This window comes from Prionailurus viverrinus, chromosome D1, assembly GCF_022837055.1.
Source record: "Prionailurus viverrinus isolate Anna chromosome D1, UM_Priviv_1.0, whole genome shotgun sequence".
Taxonomy (NCBI): domain Eukaryota; kingdom Metazoa; phylum Chordata; class Mammalia; order Carnivora; family Felidae; genus Prionailurus; species Prionailurus viverrinus.
In genome coordinates this window covers 40,234,838-40,258,742 of record NC_062570.1, presented here as the reverse complement: position 1 = coordinate 40,258,742, position 23,905 = coordinate 40,234,838, and the positions used below count along the sequence as shown (strand labels likewise).

The 23,905-nt window shown below is 37.7% G+C and overlaps 1 protein-coding gene across 3 annotated transcripts in view; it reads left to right on the top strand.

The window, feature by feature from the left end:
* DEUP1 (deuterosome assembly protein 1) overlaps window positions 1–23,905 on the top strand; it is an 82,280-nt gene that overhangs the window by 38,720 nt on the left and 19,655 nt on the right. For all 3 annotated transcript variants that reach the window (XM_047823855.1, XM_047823853.1, XM_047823854.1), the window contains 5 exons: window positions 1,489–1,634; window positions 4,878–4,983; window positions 9,329–9,526; window positions 12,620–12,706; window positions 23,402–23,425. In XM_047823855.1, the coding sequence (XP_047679811.1) occupies window positions 1,489–1,634; window positions 4,878–4,983; window positions 9,329–9,526; window positions 12,620–12,706; window positions 23,402–23,425 (561 nt within the window). The remainder of the gene's footprint in view (window positions 1–1,488; window positions 1,635–4,877; window positions 4,984–9,328; window positions 9,527–12,619; window positions 12,707–23,401; window positions 23,426–23,905) is intronic.

Genomic DNA, 23,905 nt, shown 5'->3' with positions numbered 1-23,905 from the left:
GTGATCCTTACCCAGCTTTGTGAATATACTAAAGCCCACTGAATTATACATTTTAAATGGGTGAATTTTATGGGATGTGTATTATATTCAAATAAATCTATTAATGATATATACAAAAAATTATTAATAAATGATTTTTTAAAAATATCTGTAGTGTTCTCTGCAGCCTTTATTAGCAGAGGAACCTCCTGCCCTCATAATACCCAACCCTGTCTTTACCAGCAAGCTACAGGTCTATGTCACTTATTTTGCTTGAAACAAATTATTTTTGCATCTTGAATGTTCCAACTGGACTAGTAGACAAAAGACCTGGATTTTTCTTTTCCAAAATCTGCCGCTTGTAAGCTATGTAACTTTGGACCAAGTATGGCCCTCAATTTCCTCATCTACTAAAGTGGCGATGGACTTGATGACCTAGGTCAGGTACACTTAATAAATAATAGTTTCTCTGTAGAAGCAAGTAAAAGAAATCCAGTGATATGGAAGCACTCTGCCATTCCTTGCCCCCAGAGAACAGCCAAGTACTGCTGGAGAAAATCACTCTCAACAGGCCAGGGTCACAGATCTCAAATGAACACGCAACATGGCAGGAATCCCACTCTGTTGCTCCACTCAGCTAATTCTCCCATTCCCATTGCAGGCCATTTCAAACCTTCTCCACTCTTAAAAATCACTCCCATGCCCCCACCTCCCCTTCTCCTTCCAGTGACATTGCCTTTTTTTACCTCCCAAGGGAAATAGAAGCCAACAAAGAGCCACTGTCTTCTCTCTCCATATCCAGATGCATATGCTGGTCTACATTCCATTTTCCTGCCTTCTTCCCTTTTGCTTTACACAACTCTTCCCCTGGTGCTTTGGGACCTACCCTACCTACTTCTCAAGAACCCACACCATTACTGTTAATCCTCCTCTCTTCTGATTGGACCCTTCCCAACAGGTTTTAAATTTGCTCAAGCCTCTTGTCAACAAAATAAGACAGTGGGCTCACAGGATTGCTGGTGTCTCCAGTTGCCAGATAAAGTAGGACTACTACTGGGCAATAGGGGAACCATAGACCATGGTTTACAACTCACTCTGTTGGTTATCGTCTTGTTTAAATTGGTAATTATTTGCATTAATCTGAATTTTACACATTAATCGTTTATTCCTACTTTTATGCTTCTCTCAAATTTACATACAATGTGACCATATTTGTGTGATTATTTGATTATTCTTTGTCTTTTCTTTATCACTAGACTGTGAGCTCACTGAGAACAGTCTTGGTATCCTCAGTGTTGAGCACATAATAAGGGCACAGCAAATATTTGTTGAATAGATGAATGAAGGAATGAAATTCTGTAAGACAGAGCCAGCAAAGGACTAAAAAAGGACTAAATACCAGTTTATTTGAAATTAAGCTGGTTCATAGATGTTAAATATTTTTAAATATACTATACATCATGGTATCCAGATACGAACATTGAACATTTTTTTGATGTTTTTATTTAGGCCATGGAAGCAGGACTCTCGGAAGTGAAAAGTGAGTTACAGTCACGTGATGATCTCTTGAGAATTATAGAAATGGAACGATTACAGCTGCACAGGGAATTATTAAAAATAGGAGAGTGCCAAAATACTCATGAAAATAAGAAAAGGTATAGTCTTTATATTCAGAAGCCTGAGAGAAACTGTTTAAGACATGATGTTTGAAGATTTTAAGAGCTTTAGATTTAAAACTAGAATGAAAAGTCTATTTGTTTTGTATTTACATGCTGTTATTTATTGGATAATATTAGATATTAAAAATAAAATCAGTGATTATTTCACCTTCAAAATTAATGTATTTACTTTCCTAGAAAAATGTATTGTATTCTGGTGTATTGATACTTATGTATCGCAGTACATCAGAAATTTTCTCAGAACTTGTATTTTTCAGGAGATTGTAAAAGCAGTAGTATAGAGCTGATATTTCTATATATTGCTAAATAAGAGTTATTCCATATGTTCAGATGTTTTTATCTTGATTGCCTATAAACCTGTTATTAACTTTTTCACTTGTAAATGCTGTATTTATTTTGGTCTCCATACTCACTCTCCCTTGTCAGTTGCATTAAGAGTTTGTTAGAACAGATTTTTTTTTCCTCTTTTAAAATCAGGCAGATATTGTGTATTCCATAACCACAAAGGAAATGGGATTGCTAAAGATTGTTAAATATTTACACTTGTGAGTAGAAAGTTTGACTGTTCTATTCATTGATGTTCTCATTCTCCTTGGAACTTGAATCCTTCTCAAATCTGAAGGCTCATGCAAGACCAGTGATAGGACTTTAAAAATTGACTAACCAAATGGTAAGGGATATTTTCTTGAAAGATGATAACGTTGTTTCAAAGGCAGTAATTATTTCGTTAAAGTTGTGGGACCTGCTCAAATTTTTTTGAGCCCTATGCTATGGCAAATGGCAAATGGCAAATTAAGGTTCCTAAAAATGACCTATTGTGTGTCTCACCAAAGATGGTAGGATGCCTATTCACCAGTCAACATTATAGCATGTTCCACATGCAAGTTATATATTATTATCACTGGTCATTAGGAAATCTGTTGGAAAAATATAATATGCAAGGCACTGTTCCAGTGTGGTGAGTTGGTGAGAAATGTCTTTGCCTAAAGAATGCATATGCCTAAAAACATAAGAGGTGTCCTAGAAAAGCAAACCTTGCACCCCCTGCCTAGCTCTGGTTTTATGTAAGAGCACGGTAGGTCCTTTCTGTGGGGCTGTCTCACAAGGCCAATGCTGAATTCCAGACATTGCCAACTTTCCTTCAATATAGGATTTAATCTAAGATCTTGCACTTATTTGCATATTTCGCCAATACAAATCTTTTGTCATGCCTAATGCCATTCTCTATTTAAGTTGGTATTTATTTTAATCTTTCATCTTTCTCATTTGGAGGGTATTCCTCAGTTCTAGTATTCTGAGATTTGATGAAAAGATAGATATTTAACTTTTCACAGCTTCCCTTGTATCTTAGACTTTGGGCTGTCTTCTTAGCCTTCCTCTTTCCCATTGAAAATTTCTAATCCTTTGGTTTGTTCTCATATGAATGTGATTCCAGCCTCTTTATTGTTTTGGTTTCTTTTATTTGGACTCTGTTTCTTCTTTACAGTTGTATTAAGGTGAAGCAGCCCAGACTTCTGAGTGCAGATGCACAATAGTTTTATAGAAGTAGCATAGGAATGCTTTTATTCGTTTTCAGGTCCTTTCTCAATAATGCCAAGATTTTGTTAGCTTTTTCTTTTTTTGAGCTACAGAAGCACCTTGGGCTGATATGTTCTGAGAGTTATTAAAAATAATTCCAACGTTCCTTTTCTACACGACAACTGATAATTCCTTTATCTATTTATATTAGCATTTTATATTAGCATGATTACTGTTTTCTTCTTTGAACTTGTCCACGTTGAATTTTGATGTTTGTTCTGATCACTCAGTGAAATTTACACAACCATAATGAGGTGTTTCCCCCCGCCCTCCCCATTCAGATCATCATTCCACTCCCTGAAATTGCTTAGGAAGAATTGAAAAATAGGAAATTTCATTTTTCACCCCTTTCAAATAATAGCAAATGAGAATTTAAGACTGATTCTGAAATAATGTTTAAAGAGAATATTGGATAGAATGCTCACAATAGATGACTGAGTAGGAAACAGAAGGGACTGAAAAATGTGTGCAGTACATTCTAATTGTACGGAAATAGTATCTATATGCCTATGCAGATATGCAGATGTATATATTTATAGGTATATTTATAGATATGTATATATTTATACACACATGCCTAGAAAAAAAGACCGTCAGTATACACAAAAACGCCAACAATGCTTTTGCCCTAATGATAACATAATAGCAGTATATACTCTGATATACTCTGTTTTCTACAGTTAACATATGTATTTGATTATCAGAAGAAAAGCAATCCAGCCTAGATACAAGTACCTCAGGGGTATCACTATTAATTTATACCTTTTAAAGATCCCTTTATTTTCAATATTTACATTCATTATTTCTCTGTCATTCCTCAGATTTTGTTTTGTTTGTGTGGCTTAAGTTTTTGATTGATGAAACCTTTTAAGAAGTTCTTTGGAAATCTGAAATTGTACTCACTCACACGTGGGTACGTTCCTCAGAACACCAGACTTTCCCAGATTAGGCAAGCCATTGAAAGCATGCCACTTTCCGTGCCTGGCTAGTGCAAGTGATTTTTAGTGATTTTTCACTTACCAGCTTCCGAGATGTAGAAGGGAACCTGTTTCTACTTCTCCAGACTTCCTGTGGAAATTGTATTTTCTGTACCAGTTTCTGCTTCTCCCCTCTGGTAGCCACATGTGCTAGCAATTCCATTTTATAAATGAAGCAGCCAAAGAAGAGATGTATTTGAACTTTCTCTGGGCAGGCTGTCAGATTTAGTCACATTGGATCGCTTTTATGGAGTCCCTGCTCCCTTCGGACTCCCCCCGACATAGTTCCTTTCCACAATGTAGAAGCAAGTTAGATGTGTTTCCTTTTCTTAAGGGGTTCCAAAGCCATTTTACTACAGAAAACACTCTTATATAAAAATCTTATCTACATATGCAAAGCCAGTATTCTGCCCATTTTCAAAATATAATTGAAATTCCATATTAATTGCTACCTTTTATTTTTTGTCACTAAAACCATTTGCACTCAGTTAAATATGTGAATTACTTATGGGATCTGAATGTATTAGCATTTGCAATTTCTGTAGCTTGAAAATTTTCCAATAAACTAATAATCTCTTTCTGCAACCTACAATCGTCTAAATTAACAATATAATCACCACAGTTTACTCAGCGAAGTTTAATTTTTATTCACTTTAATCTGTAGACATGAATCATCTTATTCACCTTCGACTAAAGAACCAGAAAGGAAAAGGAAAGAGTTGTTTCCAGTGATCCTAGATCAGCCAAATCACGAAAAAGAGTTGAACAAGGTATGGAAAATAAGGGGCTTCTGAAGCCTCTGAATACAGAGGGGGGAAACACTTCCTTCTCATTCCCTTCTTTTTTCCTTCTATAGTTCCCCCAAAGATAATAACCTACCAGCCTGCTAATTCTGACATTCTTCTGTGCGACACTGTGAAAAACGCAAACCTTCAGTCACCGTCGTGCCTAAAACGTGAAGGGCCTTGTGGCCCCGTGACAGGTGGCTTATGGCGAGAAGAATGAGAGCACAGACTCAGGCATGCAACCGTATATATTAGGTGCATGAACTTGGGGGAGTTGCCTGTGCAAGCTGCTCAGGGTCCGCATTTCTAGCTTGGGGATGGGATAATTAGCACCTCCCTCATAAAATCGAGATAAGGATTAACTGAGCTAATAAGAGCCTCTACTTGGCACTGACCTGTGCCGGGAGCTGTTCTGAGGGCGTAACAAATCTCAATTCATGTATTCCTCGCAACCATTTTATAAGGTAGGTGCTAATATTATCTTCCTTTCTCATTTGAGGACCCTAAGGCACAGAGAAGTTAGGTGATTTCCCCCGATGTTACACGGCTGTTAGGCAGCAGAGGTCAGATTGGAACTCAGGCAGTCTGACTCCAGAGTCCACGCTCTTCCCTTAAGTTAAAATCCGTTTAAAACTCGCAAGTAAAGTGCTTAGAACAGGGCTCGCCTAGCTCAGAGGGAGCGTCTAGTAAGCGAAGGCTGCTCTTGGTATTGGTTACACCCGCCCTTTGTCACCGAGCACCTAACATGTGCCAAGTAGACTGCCGGGAGCTGGGAATACAAGGGTGAATGAGGCCGGGGCGCTGTCCTTGAACACCTTGTGGTTCCCAGCTGCCTACAGAAAGCATATTCTCTTCTCTCCCTAGCAAAATCCAATGGTGGCTTCCTTTCCATGAAGCTTATCATGGCTGCTACCCACGTCTCTGGTCTTTAGGTTTGAGGATCACACCTAAATATTCAATATTATATGATCTAAACAGTTGGAAAAACCTGAGCGTGGCTTTGAATTATCATCTATCCCAGCACACAAAAGTGAAAATAAGTATTTGGAGAATGAATGAAGGTGAAGGTCTCCCATAATTGTGTAGGTTCATAAATTCAGTGGCTGTTTGTATAAAGTCAACAATCATTAATTGAGCATCTAGCAGGACTCTCGCTATTCTGCTCATTTCTGTAGGAACTACAATGATGTGAAAGGCAAATCCTGTCTCCCAAAGAGTTGACCGTCAGGTAGCTATTAAGTGTAGAAAAGGTGTTAGGAATTAACGGTCATTTTCCTTATATTTTTCACATACTCCCATGAAACTGATTTCACTGCTATTTAAAAGTCTAACTTTGAAAAACTGTTCTTTACTCGTGTCCCCAGTGAATGCATTATGATACAAAGGTTGATTAAAGCCACCTAAAGTATAGTTACACCATTCTGAACCTCCCACACTCAATAAAACCTTGAGTAATAAGAAATCTACTGACATTGCACAGTTTTGACATGGAAGGAGAGAATGCTAGGCACAAATTCTCTTCATGGGCTCTTGGAGACCTCTAGATAATGCACTGCTGTGCAGAAAAGGTAACAAATGAATTGGGTATAAATAGCTGTAGCTCCCAGGAAGTATTTGTGGAGAGCATTTTCATTCTCTTGTAATAAAAGCAACAAGAGCCATGTATTATGAATCCTGCAAGTGTTTTATTTCTTTCTCTGTTTTTCAGTGTAGAACTATTTTTGTTTTGTGATAAAATTGACATTTTTAATAAAGCCAAAAGTCATTTAGAGCTCGGTAAATTAATCTCATTTAGCAGGAAGCTTTGCAGTATAGCATGTTGTTTTAGTATCTAAACGCTGTGAAAATAATAAAAATAGTTTATTCCTTTCTCATAATGGGATATTCATGTTTGCACATTTTAAAAGTTCCATTTTGAGAGAACATGTTAACTACACAACAGGGATGTAATCAGCAAAATCCAAACGGGGACAAACCCCAGAACAGCCCTGTTGCTTCATCAAATAAATTGTAAGGAAAAAAAAAAAAAAACAGAGAGAGAAGATTGGAGACAAAATGAGACCTGTAACATTGTCCTCAGGGTGAGGACATTTGTACCCTCTGTCTCCTGGTCCCTTCTTTTGCTCTTCGGAGTTGGGTGACTCAAGCCCAGTTAGTTCCCTTCCTGGTGAGTCCTTTTTGTTTTTCCCCCTCATCTATTCAATGATGGGATTGGACCATGTGATTCCTAAGGTCATGTCAAACTCTGAAATTCTAAAAATGTTAGTATTGAGAACGAAATCACAGGGGGGTTGGTGGTATAAAGCTAAGGACAAGCCAAGTTTGCCTTCTGGACACATGTCCTTTCCATGTTAGGTCATCCCATGCTAGCTTTTTCCAATGTGTGAACCACCTTCTAGGGCCCTGTGCCCATGGGTTACATGGCACAATGGGTAGTAAGGTCCTGGAATCAGACTGCCTGTCACCAGGAATGTGACTGTGAAAAGTTACATACTTAACTCCTTCATTCTGCAAAACAGAGAACTCTTGCATGGCTTAGATGATGTATACAGACTACTTAGAACACACACAAAAAGAAGGATATGATCCAGTCCACATATTTAGATCACAATTCAAATGAACAAACAGAAAAACATACATTGAGCTTCTGACACATTTGTAAATTTGAATACTGCCTGGATATTTGATGATATGGAGGAGTTGTTAATATTTTTAAGATATTACATTGGTATTCTGGCTATTTTTTAAAAAGAGAAAGAGAGTGCCCTTATTCTTTTACAGATATATCCTGAAATGTCTAAAGATGAAATGAAAATAAAATCAATTTTAGAAGTAAGTGCCCTGGAGAAATTCATATAAATCTCTTTGTGGATGGACTCCACCAACCTCTCCAGCCTCATGTCTCACAACACGCCAAGTCCCGGCCATTCCAGACTCCTCTTCCTTCGCTGTGTCTGCATTCTCTCTCACCCCTACTCTTCACTCTTTGCCTGGGAGCCCTTCTCCACCCCTGCCTTCCGTCTGGCTTCTATTCATCCTTCAGTATTTGTCTGACATCCTATCCTCTGAGAAGCCCATCCTGACATCCCCAGGTTGGGTTGAGCATCCCTCCACTACATACCCCTGACGTTGATTGTTTATTTTTGTCTCCCCCAACGGACCACGATCTTCTTGAGACTGGTGATTGGGTACTTTATCTCCAGATCTCAAGAATTAGACACAGTTAATGATTTCTAGAAAGGTGGTAAGAGGCTGGACTAAGACAGTGATAGTAGAAATGCAGAGCAGAGGAGAGATTTAGAAGTGCAAGGGACAGAATTTGCTGCCTGACTGTATTTGGTGGGACAGGGTGGGGAGGAGCCCAAGGTGAACCAGAGGTTGCTGACAGGGAAGGCCTAACTATGGTTAAGAATAGGAGACTCCCACAGGCTTAAGGGCAGGAGGTGATGCATTTTCATGGATACATGAAGTTTCAAATTTATTATAACGTGATTCTGAAAAACATAGCATTCAGTCACAAACAGTACCCACAATGTAGTAAAAAAAAAAAAAAAAAAAAGCCCTGAATTTAAAACCAAGAGTCTTAGGTTCTAGTCCTGGCTCTGCCAGTTAATAGCTTTATGACCTTGAACAAGGCACCTAACCGTTCTAAGCCAGTTTTTTTCTCCCTAAAAAACATGCCTGGTCCATCCACCTCTGGGGAGTGAGTCCAGACCTCTTCCGTCACACATTCTGCAGTGGTTGTGTGATGGGTATAGAGTGAAGTTATAGAGCAGGGCCTATAGCTGACAGTAAGATATTATGCACTTACAATTTTAAAGGAGTAGATCTCATGTTAAGCGTTCTTACCATGAAAAAAAATTTTTTAAAGGAACACAAGGAATCTTTTGCAGGTAATGGGCATGATTATTACATCTGTTGTGGTGATAGTAGCATGCATGTATGTCCAAATTCACCAAATCGTATATAAGTACATGCAGTTTTTGAATACTAATTATATCTCAATGAAGCCGGGAGGTTCAGTGCTTGATGTTTTCTCCACCTTCCTGTCAAAGTGGTTGTCAAAGTAGTATCAGTGGTAAGTGGTGATGTGCATATAATAGAAAATAGAAGTGAGAAATGGAATTTTGAATTTGAAAGGAGACAAGTAAATCGGTCATTTATTGTGAGTATCTGTTTTTCGTTCAGCCTTGATTGGAAAAGGAGGGTAAAGTGGGGCCTGCCAAAGGTTTAAGGGAGGACGGGAAGGCTGAGCATGGCTAACAAAAGCTTCAAGCCACTTTCTAGAGAAAAAGATCTGTTGATATTTGCTGGAATGTATCTGCCGCAGATAAGAAGCCAACTGTATCAGGAGGAAGAGTGCCATGGTTCTGAGCAGGAAAGAATGAGGAATGAAATCTCGGACCTAACAGAGGAACTTCATCAGAAGGAGATCACTATAGCAACTATCATGAAGAAAGCTGCCTTTCTGGAAAGACAGTTAAAAATGGAGTTAGAAATAAAAGAAAAAATGTTATCAAAACAGCAGGTATGCAAGCGGGCAGGACAGCACTTGTCCAGGTCACTGTCTTGCTCGGCTCTGATAGTAAGTCTTCATCATTGATTCATAAGCCGTTGCATTTCTTGCTATTGTTTCTGAGGCTAGCATCATTTGCGAAATAATGCAAAGTGTCATCAAAAAAGAACCGGGGAAAAAGTGACAGCACAAGATAATTGCATTAAATTCCGTCCTAACATTTTCTCGTGACCTGTATTTTGATCGCCTCCCACAGGATGCTCTAGTCAAAGATGTTTTCTTGAATTTGTTTTCTATATCCCATTAGAATTTTTGTCTTAAAAAAAGGCCTCTATTCCAGCCTTTCATGGATACTTCCCACCCCCATGTACATATACGTGTATATGAGATATATATTTTTTAAGTTTATTTATTTATTTTGAGAGCGTGCATGAGCGGGGGAGGGACAGAGAGAGAAGGAGACAGAATCCCAAGCAGGCTCTGTGCTGTCAGTGCAGAGGCCAATGCGGGGCTCAGTCTCACAATCCACAAGGTCGTGACCTGAGCCGAAATCAAGAGTTGGACGCTAAACCAACTGAGCCACCCAAGCACCCCCCCCCATTTTATATATTTATTTGGGGTTTTTTTTAAAAATAGATGTTGAAACATGAAAATTAGTCCATGTTTACTGAACATTGACTCAACGCACAGCATGGTTCATGGTAAAAAACTGCAATTATAATGTTCTACTGTCAAAATACTGCAAGAACTTCAACGTCTTCCCTCCTTCCGTTTCCTTCCTTCCTTCCTTCCTTCCTTCCATTTTTTTTGAAATTCCTTCAACACTTTACTCATCATCAAATTGGTGATTAAAAAGTGTAAGGTTTACCTGCTTTTTTAAATCCCAAATCAGGAGGCTTTGCGTGCACCATTCAATAACTTTCTGGGCATTTAAGGGTCACTTCATAAATAAGATGGTTATTTAAATCCTGTGTATTATAAAAACAAGAAGAGATTTGGCCTTTGTCCAATTATAAACCTTCAACTGATCAACTTGTACAATACACAGGAAAACAGCATAGATGGGATAGTGGCAGTGGTTGTACCTGATAGGAAAAGATATTTTACAGGTGTGAGCAGTGACCTGGGTAACTGGATTATGGATGATTTTTTTTTTGAGATGAAATTTTTAAAATTTAATCCAACTTAGTTAACATGTAGTGTAATAATGATTTCAGGAATAGAATTTAGTGATTCATCACTTACATATAACACCCAGTGCTCATCCCAGCAAGTGCCCTCCTTAATGCCCATCGCCCATTTAGCCCACCGCCCCAACACCCCACCAGCAACCCTTAGTTTGTTCTCTGTATTTAAGAGTCTCTTCATGGTTCATCTCCCTGTTTTTATCTTGTTTTTGCTTCCCTTCCCCTATGTCCATCTGTTTTGTTTCTTAAATTCCACATATGAGTGAAATCATATGACTCTGACTGACTTATTTTGCTTAGCATAACACACTCTAGTTCCATCCACATTGTTGCAAGTGGCAAGATTTCATTCTTTTTGGTGGTCAAATAATATTCCATTGTATATGTTTTTGTCCATTCGTCAGTCAATGGACATTTAGGCTCTTTCCGTAATTTGGCTATTGGCGATAGTGCTGCTGTAAACATTGGGTTACATGTGCCCTCTCAAATCAGCACTCCTGTATCCTTTAGATAAATACCTAGTAGTGCAATCGCTGGGTCGTAGGGTAGTTCTATTTTTAAGTTTTTGAGGAACCACACACTGTTTTCCAGAGTGGCTACACCAGTTTGCATTCCCACCAGCAGTGCAAACGGCTTCCTCTTTCTCCACATCCTCACCAACATCTGTCGCCTAAGTTGTTAATTTTAACCATTTTGACGGGTGTGAGGTGGTATCTCATTGTGGTTTTGATTTGTATTTCCCTGATGATGAATGATGTTGAGCATCTTTTCATGTGTCTGTAGCCATCTGGATATCTTCTTTGGAAAAGTTTCTATTCCTGTCTTTTGCCCATTTCTTCACGGGAATATTTGTTTTTTGGATGTTGAGTTTGATAAGTTCTTTATAGATTTTGGATACTAACCCTTTATCTGATGTGTCATTGCAAATATCTTCTCCCATTCCATCTGTTGCCTTTTAGTTTTGCTGATTGTTTCCTTTGTCGTACAGAAGCTTTTTATTTTGATGAGGTCCCAATAGTTCATTTTTGCTTTTGTTTCCCTTGCCTCCAGAGACATGTCAAGTAAGAAGTTGCTGAGGCCAAGGTCAAAGAGGTTGTTGCCTGTTTTCTCCTTTAGGATTTTGATGGCTTCCTTTCTTACGTTTTAGGTCTTTCATCCATTTTGAGTTTATTTTTGTGTTTGGTGTAAGAAAGTGGTCCAGGTTCATTTTCTTGCATGTTGCCGTCCAATTTTCCCGGCACCATTTGCTGAAGAGACTGTCTTTTGGTTATGGATGATTTTTATTTTCACCTTTATGTTTTTTGATATTTTTAGGTTTTTGTTAAGGAAACTATAGTTTGTAATCTACAAAAGTAAATCTTTTCAAGGGAAGTGTTTTATATAGAAATGAGGCCTATGTAAATAAAAGAGCAGATACTATTTCTGAGTACTGCTAAGTAGAAAAAATCAGGGAAAAATAAATAAATTAGACAAAATGAAGCGGCCACACAAAAAGAGAGCCGTTTGGCAGAAATATTAGAACAAAATTAAACATCAAAGTCATATTTGCATATTGTTAAAAATGAGGTAGTGAAGAATTCAATGGGCAGTGTTATTCGAGCATGTTTTAAATAGTGGTTTTTCTGGTAATAATTAGCATACAATAGAAAATAGAAGTGATACGGAATTTTGGTATGGGAAAGAACATCATTATTGTCGGTATCTGTTTTTAATTTAGCACTGGTCAGGAAAGGAGGGTAAAGTGGGGCTGCCAAAGAGAGACCTGAATGCAAATACCTGATTTGGAATGATAGTGCCTAAGAAGCGTTTCTCTTCACTGCCCTTAGAAAATGTTTATGTGAATAAAATTAATTTTAATACAATTGTGAGCTTTTATTATGAATTTTACACTCACTTTTTCCTACTGATCCCCTTCCAGGTCTCAGACATGAGATACAAAGCTGTCAGAACTGAAAACACACACCTGAAAGGGATGATGGGAGATTTGGACCCCGGACAGTACATGGTAATTAATAATGCTGAAACTATTCAGTAACTTGAACCGAGATATTACGTACTTGGTCAGGACTTGCCCAGACATTATTTGCTAAGCACGTCCCATGTGTCAGGCAGGCAGCAGTGGGGGCAGCAAATTATCTTGTACTTGGACTAAACTTACTTTTATCCTCAGGCTAGAACATTTGAATTTCTAGTTTTCTCCTCTGTTCTTTTCTTGGATTGGGCTACAGGCTGATCATTTCCTCAAACATGCCACTTCCTTGCTTTTTTTTGCTCTCACTGTTGCCTCTGAAATCCTCGTGGCCTGACTCATGTGTCAACCGTACCCTTGATGAAGCCGCCCCTAAAACTCCAGTGAGAATGAGTTGTGCCATCCACACTGGGTTTATATTTTGGGGTCGCTTGTTTTGTAGCCTGACACTTCCCCACTGGGTGGTGAACAGGGGCCACATTTTACTGAAGTGTGTACCACCAGCACCTCACAATGTCAGGGGTATAGTAGGGTTCAGTGAATGTTGGTTGAATGAAAGGAAGGATGAAGAAATGAATGATTGAGGATTGACCTTGTGATTTTAACCAACGGCTCTACATTGCTTAATATAGCAGTTGAAGGTTGGTTTTTATATGTAAATATAAGAACTTTTATTTATTGAACTAATGAAATACTATTGTTACTTGTTTAACATTTATTTGCTCTGAGAGAAAATTTTGAAATAAAATAATTTTTCCACCACTGGGGGAATCGAGAGGATAAAAGATGACTATGGTGATTGCTTCACCTGGCTTCAGTCTCCTCAGCTGTGACACAAGGAAGTTAGACTAGGGGTTCTCCATGATTCTAGATTTCTGTGATAGTAGGTACTTGTTCTCATAATAGTAAGTATCCTAACATCAAAGAGTTAGAGGCATTCCGCAAGCATTCTGCCTTCTTTGGCCCTGCTTACAGATTGTGTAATCAAAGGATAGATGGATACAAAGTGAAGTGTACATGGTTTCCCAGTCTGTTACATAACATCTGTGTGACATCTGGCGTTTGTTCCTATAAACGCTCAACACACAAAAATTTGAACTGAGTCCTGCCCTCATGAAAATCTTTTTTTTTCCCCCTCTCACAAAATGGTCTTTGTGGTGGTTTTGTCGGTTTTTTTTTTAAACTAAATGTTTTCAGGTATGAATTCTGCCTCATGACAGCCCACACTGAGCCTGCTTCACCCTGGTTTGTATGGGCATTTGGTTTTGTTCACTTATTTGTTTTTGGCTTTTTCAAGAAATAAAACACATAAAGATCTGTAAAGAAGAAGCTAATTATTCCACTGCTTTCCCCAATCCCAATTTGGAATCCAGAGATATCCAGTGCTAACAAACTAGTATGTAGCATTCTATCACTTTTTCTCGCTCACACACACATATAGAAGGGAGGAGTTAAGTGTTCCTTTACAGAAATAAGTGTATAATATACACATTATTCTAAATTGCTTTTTGACTCTGTATCACCAACATCTGTATAAGACAGTAGAAAAACATCTTTTTTTTTGTAATTTCTTAGGAAAATCAATATATACTCATGTAAAATATATATAATTTTTAGTAAATTGAATCATAACTTACATACTAGTGATTTTAGTGCTGTCTTTTGTTCTTGCTTCTCCCCTTTTCCTTTGCTCTGTTTCCCTACCCACCTCATAACCTCCTCCACCAGATAACACGTGTTAACTGTTCAGTATGTATTGTTTTATACTTTTCATGTATATTAATTCATACATATGTGTATGCGTGCGTGTGAATATGTATACATACATGTGTATAGTCATATAACTAATATCTATACATACATGTATATAGTCATATATTAACTTTTATTATAAATTGGATTACATTATGCTTACTTTTCTCCATCTTGTTTTTGTCCGCTCGGCAATATCTTTTGCGAATCATTATAAATCAACTAGTTTAGGTCTATTTCATTTTGTATAATGGCTTCATAATATCCCATGATGTGAATGTATCAAAATTTATTCAACTATTTCTCGGGATCAATTCATTCGTCATTAATTCAACTCTGTTTCTAGATTTGTGCACAAATAAACAATACTGTAAAAAAAATATTCATACATACATTTTTGAACAGCTTCCTAAGAAAAGAATTGCTGATTGAAAGAATATGTATGCTTTAGGGGTGTCTGGGTGGCTCAGTTGGTTAAGCGTCCGACTCTTGATTTCGGCTCAGGTCATGATCTCATGGCTTGTGGGATGGAGCCCCGTGTCTGGCTGCACACTGAAAGCACAGCGGAACCTGTTTGGAATTCTCTCTTCCTCTCTCTCTGCCCCACCGTCCCCGCAAACACCCTCTCTCTTTCTCTCTCTCCCTCAAAATAAATTTTAAAAACTTTAAAAAAAGGATATGTATGTTTTAATTTTAAAACATTTGTTGTCAAATCATATTTCTACTATCTCTGTCTGTGCATACCTTTATGTTCCTCCTTACCGGCAATAGGTGTTACTGCTTTTTAAAATTTTTGGCAGTCTGATGGGTGTAAAGTGATTTCTCAGTAGTACTTGAATTTCTATTTCCCTGGATACTGTGAGTATATTTTTGTATGTTATTGGCAATGTACTATGAATTATATTCTTTGCTCATTTTTCTGTTGGGATGTCTTTTTCTTGTCAATTTATAACAGCAATTTCCTTAATTTATTGTTTGTGATTTTATTTATGATATCTTTTTGCCATACACAAAGTTTTAATGTTTGTTTATTTTTGAGAAAGAGTGAGAAGGAGACTCAGAATCCAAAGTAGGTTCCAGGCTCTGAGCTGTCAGCACAGAGCCCGACGCGGGGCTCGAACCCACAAGCCATGAGATCGTGACCTGAGCCGAAGTCAGACGCATAAGTGACTGAGCCACCCAGGCACCCCTACCATACACAAAGTTTTAAACCTTCATTTGTCAAAAACGTGTATCTTTTTGTTTACAGCTTCTGAATTTTCTTCCTGGAATAACAAGGTTTTTCCAACTTCTAGACAGTATACGTTGTTAGAATGTCTTCAAAGATTTGTGTCTTTTTCCATCTAAGCTTTTAATCCATTTGAATTACCATTTTACATATGATATAAAACAAGAACCCAATTTAAATTTTTATATGAAGGTTAAGGTCAATTTATCCCGTTTCTCCAGATAATTTCCTGTTGGGTTTTATTTGGAATCAAAATAAGTTTACATATTACTTTGAAAGAACTGGCACTTTCATGATAGTAAATTTTCTCATCCAAGGATATGACATCATTTTCCATTTCTTCATATCTCAGTTTATGCTCTTCAATAAGACCTTACAATTTTCTTTCTTTAGGTTCTGTGCCTTTCTTTTAAAATTATGCTCAGGTATTTTATAATTCTTGTCACAGTTGTAAGTGAAGTATTTTCCTTTTTCCCTTTCTAAGAACTTATTTCCAATATAGTAAAAAAACCAAATTGTCTTTAAATTCTAGTAGGCATTTACTAGAGGTTCTTAGGGATATTTGAGATATACTATCATTTCAACAAAAATAGATAGATTTAGCTCTTTTTTTCTACTGTTCATATCAGTTATTTTTGTCATACTGCATTTGCTAAAACCCTCAAGGGAATATTAAATAATAAGAGTGATTGCTGAGAAAACTGTCTAATTTCTGATTCTAGATGAAATTGTTTTAGAGTTTCACTGTTTAGAATAATTATTGTTCTTGGGCTATGGTCTTATATCTTTTTATTCCTAGTTTACTTAGAGTTTTTAAGATTTGCTGCCAGCTTTTATCAAATAGCTTTTCAGCATTTATGACATCATGTGGCTTTGTCTATAATTTGTTGATGTGTGATAGAGTATGGTTGACAGATTTCCTGATCTTGACCCATCTTTGAATTTGGGGAATGAACCTTCTTGGTCGTTGTATTCATTTGCTGGGCCTGCCATAACAAAGTACCACAAACTGGGTGACTTAAAACAATAGAAACTTATTGTCATATAGTTCTGGAAGTAGAAGTCCAAGATCAAGGTGTTACCAGGGCCATACTCCCTCTGAAACCTGTGGAGGAGGGTTCTTCCTTATCTCTTTATAACTTCTAGTGATTTGCCAGCAATCTGTGGCAATCCTTGGATTATACATGCATCATCCTATCTTCACATGGCGCCCTTCCTGTGTCTCTGTCTTCATGGCCAACTTGTTTCTTCGTGTGGTCTTCCCTCCATGGGTGTCTGTCTCTGTATCCAAATTTCCCCTTTTTGTAGAATACCTGTCATGTTGGATTAGGTCCTACCCTAGTGACCTCATTTTTACTTTATTACCTATGTAAAGATCCTTTTTCCAAGTAAGGCCACATCCTGAGATATAGGAGTTAGGATTTCAGCCTACCTTTTGTGGAGGGAAGGGAAGAGAAAATTCAACCCATAACAGTCATACTCTAACAATTTCAACATATTCCTGGGTTCTATGTGACAATATTTTATTTAGGAAATTATGACCTGCGGGGGTGCCTGGGTGGCTCAGTCAACTGGTTAAGTGTCTGACTCTTGGTTTTGGCGCAGGTCATGATCTCACGGTTTATGGAATCGAGCCCCACGTCGGGCTCTGTGCTGACAGTGCAAAGCCTGCTTGCGATTCTCTCTCTCCCTCTATCTCTGCCCTTCCCTGCTCTCATGCTCTCGCTGTCTCTCAAAATAAATAAATAAACATTTAAAAACAAAAATTATGACCTGTGTATATAAATGAGATTTATACACAGTTCTTTCTACTTGTTTTAAAGTTATGCTGGCTAGGGGCGCCTGGGTGGCGCAGTCGGTTAAGCGTCTGACTTCAGCCAGGTCACGATCTCGCAGTCCGTGAGTTCGAGTCCCGCGTCAGGCTCTGGGCTGATGGCTCAGAGCCTGGAGCCTGTTTCCGATTCTGTGTCTCCCTCTCTCTCTGCCCCTCCCCCGTTCATGCTCTGTCTCTCTCCCAAAAATAAATAAATGTTGAAAAAAAATTTAAAAAAAATAAAAAAAAAAAATAAATAAAGTTATGCTGGCTTTATAACAAAAATTGGAAGTATTCATCTTTATGAGTTATCTAGAATAGTTTAAATAATATTGGAACTATCCATTCTTTAAAGGTTAAAAAGAGCTTAGCTGTGAAACCATCTGGACATTGAAGTTTCAGTGAAGTATATTTACAATTACCTTTCCATTCTCTTTTAGCACACTTGGTATATTCAGATTTCACTTCTTCTTAGGTTGCTTTGATTGTTTGTATTTTTCTAGGAAATTTTTACACATTCCAATTTGTTTCCTTGTTACCAAAGATAGTAATATCCTATAATTCTTTTTGTCTTTTCTATAGTCTATGTTCATGTTTCCTTTCTTATTCCTAAACTTGTATAGTTTAGCTCTCTGTCCTTCTTTTTTAAAGCCTGGCACACAAGGGGATTATGTATTTTTTTTAGTATTTAAAAGTGTTGGCTTTTGGATTTATTATTTCATCTATTCTTTCTAATTTCATTATGTTTAACTTTTATCGATTTCCTCCTCCCAATTTGTTTTATTTTGTTGCTCTTTGTATTTCTTAGTATAAACACTGAATTTCTTAATTTTATATGTTTTTGATTGTGAAGCCTTTTAAAGCTGTATGTGTTCTTTTGGCTATAACTTTGCTGCATCCCATCAATTGCCATGAAATATTCTCTTACGTTTCTTCCCAAACGTACTCTCACAGTCACAGAGTAGAGTGGGTTTGGTCTCTGAGATCAGGGAGACCAGGCAAAATTGTCAGCCAAGACCTGCCCAGGATAAGTGGCCCTGCTTGGCTCTGGGGAGGGAAAGATTCCTCACCAGCTCTCCCTGACAGAGGAGTCCCACACATCTGGCTCAGGAGTGAAGGGTTAGAAATAAATATGGGGGAAAAAATAGTTACAGAGAGGGAGGGAGGCAAACCGGAAGAGACTCTTAAATACAGAGAACAAACTGAGGGTGGATGGGGGGGTGGGAGGGAGGGGAAAGTGGGTGATGGGCATTGAGGGGCACCTGTTGGGATGAACACTGGGTGTTGTATGGAAGCCAATTTGACAATAAATTATATTAAAAAAATAAGTAAATATGGGACAGGGAGATGCAACAGGATGCCAACAACTTCCAAGGCTCCCTCGTTCCTCATGAGAATGTTAGAAAATGTTTGTCCCACAGGGAAACTAGCACTCATGTTTCAAGTCAATGAGCCAGTTTCAACTTAGTTTCTTAAAACTTAACCTTTTTCCCAGGTTTATCAAGGTGTAATTGACAAATAAAATCGTATATACTTAAATTGTACAATGTGATTGCATGTGTATATACATTGTGAGATGATTACGACAATCAAGTTAATTAACACATACATCTTCATATAGTTGTGTGTTTGTGTGTGTGCGTGTGCGTGTGTACGTGTGGTGACAATGCTTAATATCTATCCTTTTAGCAAATTCCAGGTGTATAGTATAGTATTATTAGCTATAGTCATCATGCTGAATAGTAGATCCCCAGAACCTAGTCATCTTGTAAATAAACCTAGTCATCTTTGACTCAACATCTGGCCTTTTCCCCTACCCCTCAGCCCCTGGCAACTGTCATCCTCCTGTCTACTTCTATGAATTTGGCTTTTTTTTAAATTGAAGTATAGGTGACATCCAATGTTATATTAGTTTCCGGTGTGCAACATAGTGACTTGGCAATTCTGTACACTATGCAGTGCTCACCATGATAAGTATAGTTACCACCTGTCACCATACAAAGTTATTACAATATGATTTTGTTTTTTAATTCCACGTATAAGTGAGATAATGCAGTATTTGTCTTTCTCTGGTTTATGTCACTTAGCATAATGTCATCCGGTTTCATCCATGTTGATGCAGATGGCAGGATTTCCTTCTTTTTTATGGCTGAATAATATTCCATTGTGTATGTATATAAGTATATATACACAAATAACACATTTTCTCTATCCACTCATCCATACCTTGGCTATTGTGAATAATGATGCAATAACATGGGAATGCAGATGGTTCTTCTAAATACTGATTTCATTTCCATTAGATATATACCCAGAAGTGGGATTGGTGATCATATGGTAGTTCTATCTTTGTTTTTTTGAGGAACTTCCATACTGTTTTCCATAATGATGGTGCAAGATTACATTCCCACCAACAGTGTACAAGAGTTCCCTTTCCTCCACATCTTCACCAACACTTGTTATATTTTGCCTTTATGTTAATAGCTATCCTACCAGGTATGAGGTGATGCCTCATTGTGGTTTTGACTTGCGTTTCCATGATGATTAGCGATGTCGATCACCTTTTCACATAACTTCTTATTCTTGGCCGTTTATGGGTCTTCTTTGGAAAACTGTATATTCAGGTCCTTTGTACATTTTTTAATTGCATTATTTGTTTGTGGGTTTTATTTTGTTTGTTTTGCTACTGAGTTGTATGAGTTCCTTATATATTTTGGAAATTAAACCCTTATCAGATATACGGTTTACAAATATTTTCTCCCATGAAGTTGCCTCTTCACTCTATGATTGTTTCCTTGGCTGTGCAATAAGCTTTTTTTTTTTAGTTTTATATAGGGCCACTTGTCTATTCTTGCTTTTATTGCCTGTGCTTTTGGTGTCAAATACAACAAATCATTTCCGGAACCAATATCAAATATCTGTCTCCCCTCTGTTTTCTTCTAGGAGTTTTATAGTTGCAGGTCTTATATTTAAGTCTTTAATCCACTTCCAGTTAGTTTTTTTGTGAGTGGCATAAAATAGAGGTCCAGTGTCATTCTTTTGCATGTGAATATCCAGTTTTCCCAATATTTATTGAAGACACTATCCTTTCCCCACTGTGTGTCCTTGCTGCTTTTATTAAAGATCAGTCGACCATATGTGTGTGGGTTACTTTCTGAGCTCTTTATTCTGTTCCCTATCTATACCATGCCACAATCACTACGGAATGTTTCCATTCATTCCATACATATTTACTGAATACCTACTATGTGTCTGACAGTATGCCAAGATTGTGAATAAGTCAGACTAGATCCTTGAACTTAGGAAACTTAATATTAGTACAAGGAGACCAATTATTAGTAGATATGGACAATTAACTGGACACTTATGCTGAAGAGTAATAGGAAAGCTCAGAATTCAGGGGCACTGATAGGGATTACTTAACCCTGTCGTGGGAGTAATAAAAGGCATCTGGGGAGCAGTCAGCCATACAGATTGGTGGGAAAGAGTCATGCTGAAAGAATAGAATGTACAAAGACCAGAGATGAGGGAGAGTCAGGGAAACTTGGACAACTGTATAATAACAAAGATCTGCAATGTATTGGGTATTTACTCCATGCCTTATAATCTGCTGGACGCTTTACATACATAGTGTCTCTATCCTTATAACAAGTATGTGGTGGTTGAGTATGACGATATCATTTCACAGAAAAAGGAATGGAATCTTTATGTTTTTAAGTAACTTGCCCAAGATCATGTAGCTTGTAAGTTGGTTTGGATAACTCCAAATGCATAATACTGCCATAATATCCTATGGTTCTCTCTGTTTCTTCTGTTTTATTCATTGGCTCCTCCCACTACTGTTCCTGCCTCTCCTCATTCCCCCAGTTTTGCTGTTGGCTCTTGCGCCTCTGGCTCCATGCTTTCCCTTAAAGGATAGATCCGTCAACCACTCCAAGTTACCTCCTCTGGATTACCTCGTGGCTTCTAAGCTCTCCCCTTCTTATCCCAGACACAACCTTTCCTTGTGTTCTTCTTCCTATCAAGAACATGTGCTCAATTTCCAATAGGAGGTTAGAACTCTTTATATTCCATGGCTTCCTGAGTCTGGCTCTCCCACTTTGTGTCCCTTATAGTGACCTACAACAAACCCTCTGCTAGAGCTAGACCTGTCTCAGTGTCATCTGCATATGTGATGGTCACTTCTCATGCTCTTTCTTGCTTCTGGGCTTTCGCACATGCTTCCCTTCTACCTAAAAACTCCCTTTTCCCACTTCACATAGTTATGCCCTGTTAATGTTTTAGATAACTCAGCATAAATTTTACATGCTATACAAAATCTTCTTTGATTTTCCTCTGCTCTGCTAAGTGTCCCTCCTAGAAACCACCATAACATCCTTTATTTAACACCCATCATAGTACAGGGTTAAAATTACCTGTTTCTTGTCAGCTACCCATCCCCTTACCAGTAGGCCCATTGAGGGCAGTTACGGTCCTAGTTTACCATTATACCCAAGCACTTAGTACAGTACCTGAATATAGGAAGCGGTGAAAAAATATTTTGTTAGTTGAGTGAATGAACAAATGAATGAGTGAGTGAGTGAACAAATGAATGAATGAATGAATGAATGAATGAATCCTTTATATATCCTCCACCTGAATGCTTTTCCTTAGCACTGAGTTTTGGATTGTCTTCCTTTATTTTTTTAACTGCTTAGTGTATGTATGTTTTGTCTCATCAGTCGTAGACTTCTTGATGGGAGAAGTGGATGATATTTTATACTTCTTCATAGAGGGTTTGGTATAGGATAGGGCTCGATGAATACTTGTGGATTTGTGGGGTCTCACCTGTATTGTAAGAGGCATGAGTAAACTTTCATGGGAATTATTGCTCACATCATGAGAGATTGCCAGAGTGTTGTTTTATCTCACCTTCTGCATGATCTCAGTTGCCATTCATTGATTCAGAAACATTTGAGTTTATACTTGGTGCAGCATAATTTAATATATAATTATACGTTATCTATATTATTCACTATTTTTTCATACATGTTAATTTAGTCTACTCGGTTTATTGTATTTTCCATGAGAGCAGGGTCACTTTTTTGTACTTGATTACCTCTGTGGCACTTAGCACATATATATACAACATGTGTTTGTTTAAAGAGTGGTTAATTGGATGGATATCATAAAATGGAGTGCCATTGATGTGTGGCCTTCAGTGTGATGCCTTATTAAAATAGTATTTAATCATATATGCTTTATGTTGAATTGTAATTCATATAGAAAGTTAACTTTATCATTGTTCTCTCTTTTTTTGTATGTGAAGATTTATAATTGACTTTGATAACTGAAATAGTCAAGCCACTCCCCAAAGAGAAAAATCTCAAGTGCCTATTGAATTTAAAAAAAAAAAAAGAGCAAATATAATTCTTTGTTCTTTAAGAGTGTATGATCTGGGGCGCCTGGGTGGCTCAGTCAGTTAAGCTTCTGACGTCGGCTCAGGTCATGATCTCGTAGTTTGTGAGTTCGAGCCCTGCATCGGGCTTTGTGCTGACAGCTCAGGGCCTGGAGCCTGCTTCAGATTCTGTGTCTCCCTCTTCCTCTGCCCACCCTGCTCACTCTCTGTCTCTCTCTCTCTCTCTCTCAAAAATAAATAAACATTAAAAAGAATTTTTTAAAAAGTATACAATCTATTTTGTTACTTTATGTAGCACTCATTAGTTTAAAGATTTCATACTAAAGAAAACTCCTATCTGTTATGTGTTCAAATCCCACAATTAGATAGTTAATTCTTTCTGAAATAATTGTAATGGATAAATAAACATGGAATTAAAGGATTGGTGCTGAATTTTTACCCCAGGCAGTAAGAAACAAAATATTTACATCATTATTTTAGGGCTTCTAAAATATGTGGTATTTGGATAATATTCGAATAACAATTCTTTTTCCTTTCCAGACAAGTGAAATCACTGACATTAAGGTAGGTCATTTCTAAATAACTAGAACTTTGGGAATTTTTCCACTTGACTAACTGTGAAGCGCCCTGTTTATCACACTTAGGGAAAGAAAGTTTAAACAAGGCCCTCACCCAGTAGTAGGGGCCTGCCCTCAGTCATTAGCTGTCCCCTGCTCCCAGCTAATCCAGTCTGTATGGATTCCCTCCATTGAGTCTGTGAAGGAACTGCCCGCCTGGTTGGTAACTCTTCCTCGGGTCTCAGAGAGATGCTTTTAAAACTGTAACAGAAGTGGCTCTGAGAAAGACGTTTCCCTTGGATTTGTGCAAAAACAGTTACTCAGAGAAAAGTATGAAGTGTTTACCTGTATTTCCCTGGGTAGCTAATGAGAAATCAAGTTTTTCATGATAGTTTTTTGTGTGATTCCATGTTTACTTAGGCCCGTGAGTATATTTATTAAATTTTCCTGCATCTAAGAAACATGCCGTAAAATCAGATTTCATCAG